At 36.2% G+C, this 2,128-nt stretch overlaps 1 protein-coding gene across 1 annotated transcript in view; it reads left to right on the forward strand.

Moving 5' to 3' along the window:
- Positions 1-1,720: 1,720 nt before the first annotated feature.
- Positions 1,721-2,128, forward strand: part of LOC118327354 (von Willebrand factor A domain-containing protein 7-like) — a 10,968-nt gene continuing 10,560 nt past the window's right edge. The window contains exon 1 of the mRNA XM_035660674.1: positions 1,721-1,921. Within this exon, the coding sequence (XP_035516567.1) occupies positions 1,721-1,921 (201 nt within the window). The remainder of the gene's footprint in view (positions 1,922-2,128) is intronic.

Here is a 2,128-nt window from a genome sequence, read left to right on the forward strand (position 1 = left end):
ACTTTGAGGACAAAATATTCACTTGCTGCCTAATAGATCCCACCCACTATGGGTGCTATGAAAACCAGATAATCAGTGTTATTCAATTCACCAGTCAGTGTGGTGTATAATCAGATAACCAAACACACTTAAAGGATTGAGATACTGTTACTTGGGAAACATAGGTCTACACAGTGATTCCATGTAAACATCAAAGACTGACAGAAACACTCAAGCAGTGTTACAATCTGAATAAGGTTGAGCTGCAAAGAGCAGAGCACTCAAAGGTAAGAGTGTGTAAAACTTAGCATCTTTTTTGCATTTATTATTGTATTAGCAATAATCTTTTTCATAATGTTTAACTTTGTATATATCTTAATTGCTTTATTACTTCTAGTAGCATTAGTGTTATAAGTATTTGTGGTAGTGTTGGCATGTATACTTTTTTCTTTCTATAAATATGTAGGCTACTGTTTTTGAAACTACAGTCAAATATAAATTTTTGGTATTTAGGTAGCCCACACATGAACATATGAGAAGTAAGTATTTTATTGGGGCCACTGTTAAAAAAAATATGTCCTAAAAATGTATTTGTATACATAATGTAAATGTATTATTTTTAAATAACATACAACAAATTAAACATGGTTTACCCAAGTTATAGCCTAATGTAGCTGGGGGATAGAAAGCTTACTGCCACCACGTCATACCTAATATATTAACATTTTCAGTATTTAGAAACAAAGTATACTCAAAGCAGATGGAATTAACACTAAATAGTAGATTTTTTGAATGTACTGTTGATGGATGCTATTCTCCCACAAGTAAAGGGAGGAGTAGCTCACAGCTGAAAAACATAGGTGTAACAGCGGTCAGCTGCTGTATCTTTGTGTTTGACGACTGTGTATCTGTTTCCAGCAACCTACTGTGGAAGTTAGAGTGATCAGATTACCCTAATCAGGAACATCTTACTCTGTTTCACTGTGCACTATTTATTTATGTTTTTGTATACTTGAAGTGTTATTTTTTATATTGCCTGTTTTGCACAGTGGGTCCTGAAATTTCATCTGTGCTGTATGTCGTGCATGTATAGCAGATTTGACAATAAAGCTGACTTTGACTTTGACTTTGACTTTATTTAATGTGGACAATAACAAATAGAATTAAGCACAATGACACTGGAGGGGGGATTTAATGTGCCAGATTATATCTTATATCATCTTGTTACAAATGTCAGCAGGGTAACTAAGAACGCAAGAGACTGGACCCAAAAGCAGATTCAAAATGCTGACCCAGTGCCGTAAAATTGTTTAAATAAAGTGACAATATACAAAAAGACTTACAGGAAAATCCCCAAAACAAAGTAGAAGTACAAAAACACTGGGAAACACTGGGGAAACGGCTGGAACACTTGACTTACAGACTAAGACGAAACTAAGACAAAGGAACACACAGACTAAATACACTAGTGAGAGGAGGATAACTAGACAAGTGAAACTAATCCGGGCAGGGCAGACTATCAAAACTGATGGGAAACACACAAAGGCAGGAAGTGAAGTTAATGAGAGGTGAGTATTACAAAATAAAACAGGAAACACTGATCGAATAACATTGCTTTGTCGGGTCAAAAACTGTTGAAAGAAATGGATGAAAATAAGTAGAAAAGGAGTCCTTCAAGATTTTTCCTTTTTTTGACTTCACTCTTCTTCCCCTTGGCTCCATTACAGCTCCTTACCCCATTATGGCTTCCAGACAGAGAGTCATGCTCCTGGTTACAGTGGTCCTCTCCGTGCTAAGCCTCATTCACAGCTTCCAACCTCTCTTCTCATTTAATGGGAAATCCTCCACTCACCGTGACATCACCCAAAAGGCGATCCTCAGAAAGACAGCTGAGGTCTGCAGAGACATTGCTGCCTCTGAGGGACGGGACTTCAGCCTGAGTGTAATTGATCATGTTTTAGATATTATTTTTTTGTTTTGATTATATTTTATTATGGAAATTCCTGGCGTCTTCCTGAGGTCTGGCATCTATCTTACAACGTCTCATGTCTTACGGTGATGTATATGCTTCAGCTCTCATATGTTTAATGTTTAATTGTCAAATCAATCAGAATCAATTTTTTTTTAAATTATTTTTGTTACAAACTCC

The sequence above is a fragment of the Morone saxatilis genome, unplaced genomic scaffold (genome assembly GCF_004916995.1).
Source record: "Morone saxatilis isolate NCDOM2014 unplaced genomic scaffold, NCSU_SB_2.0 Contig17, whole genome shotgun sequence".
NCBI classification, from domain to species: Eukaryota; Metazoa; Chordata; class Actinopteri; family Moronidae; genus Morone; species Morone saxatilis.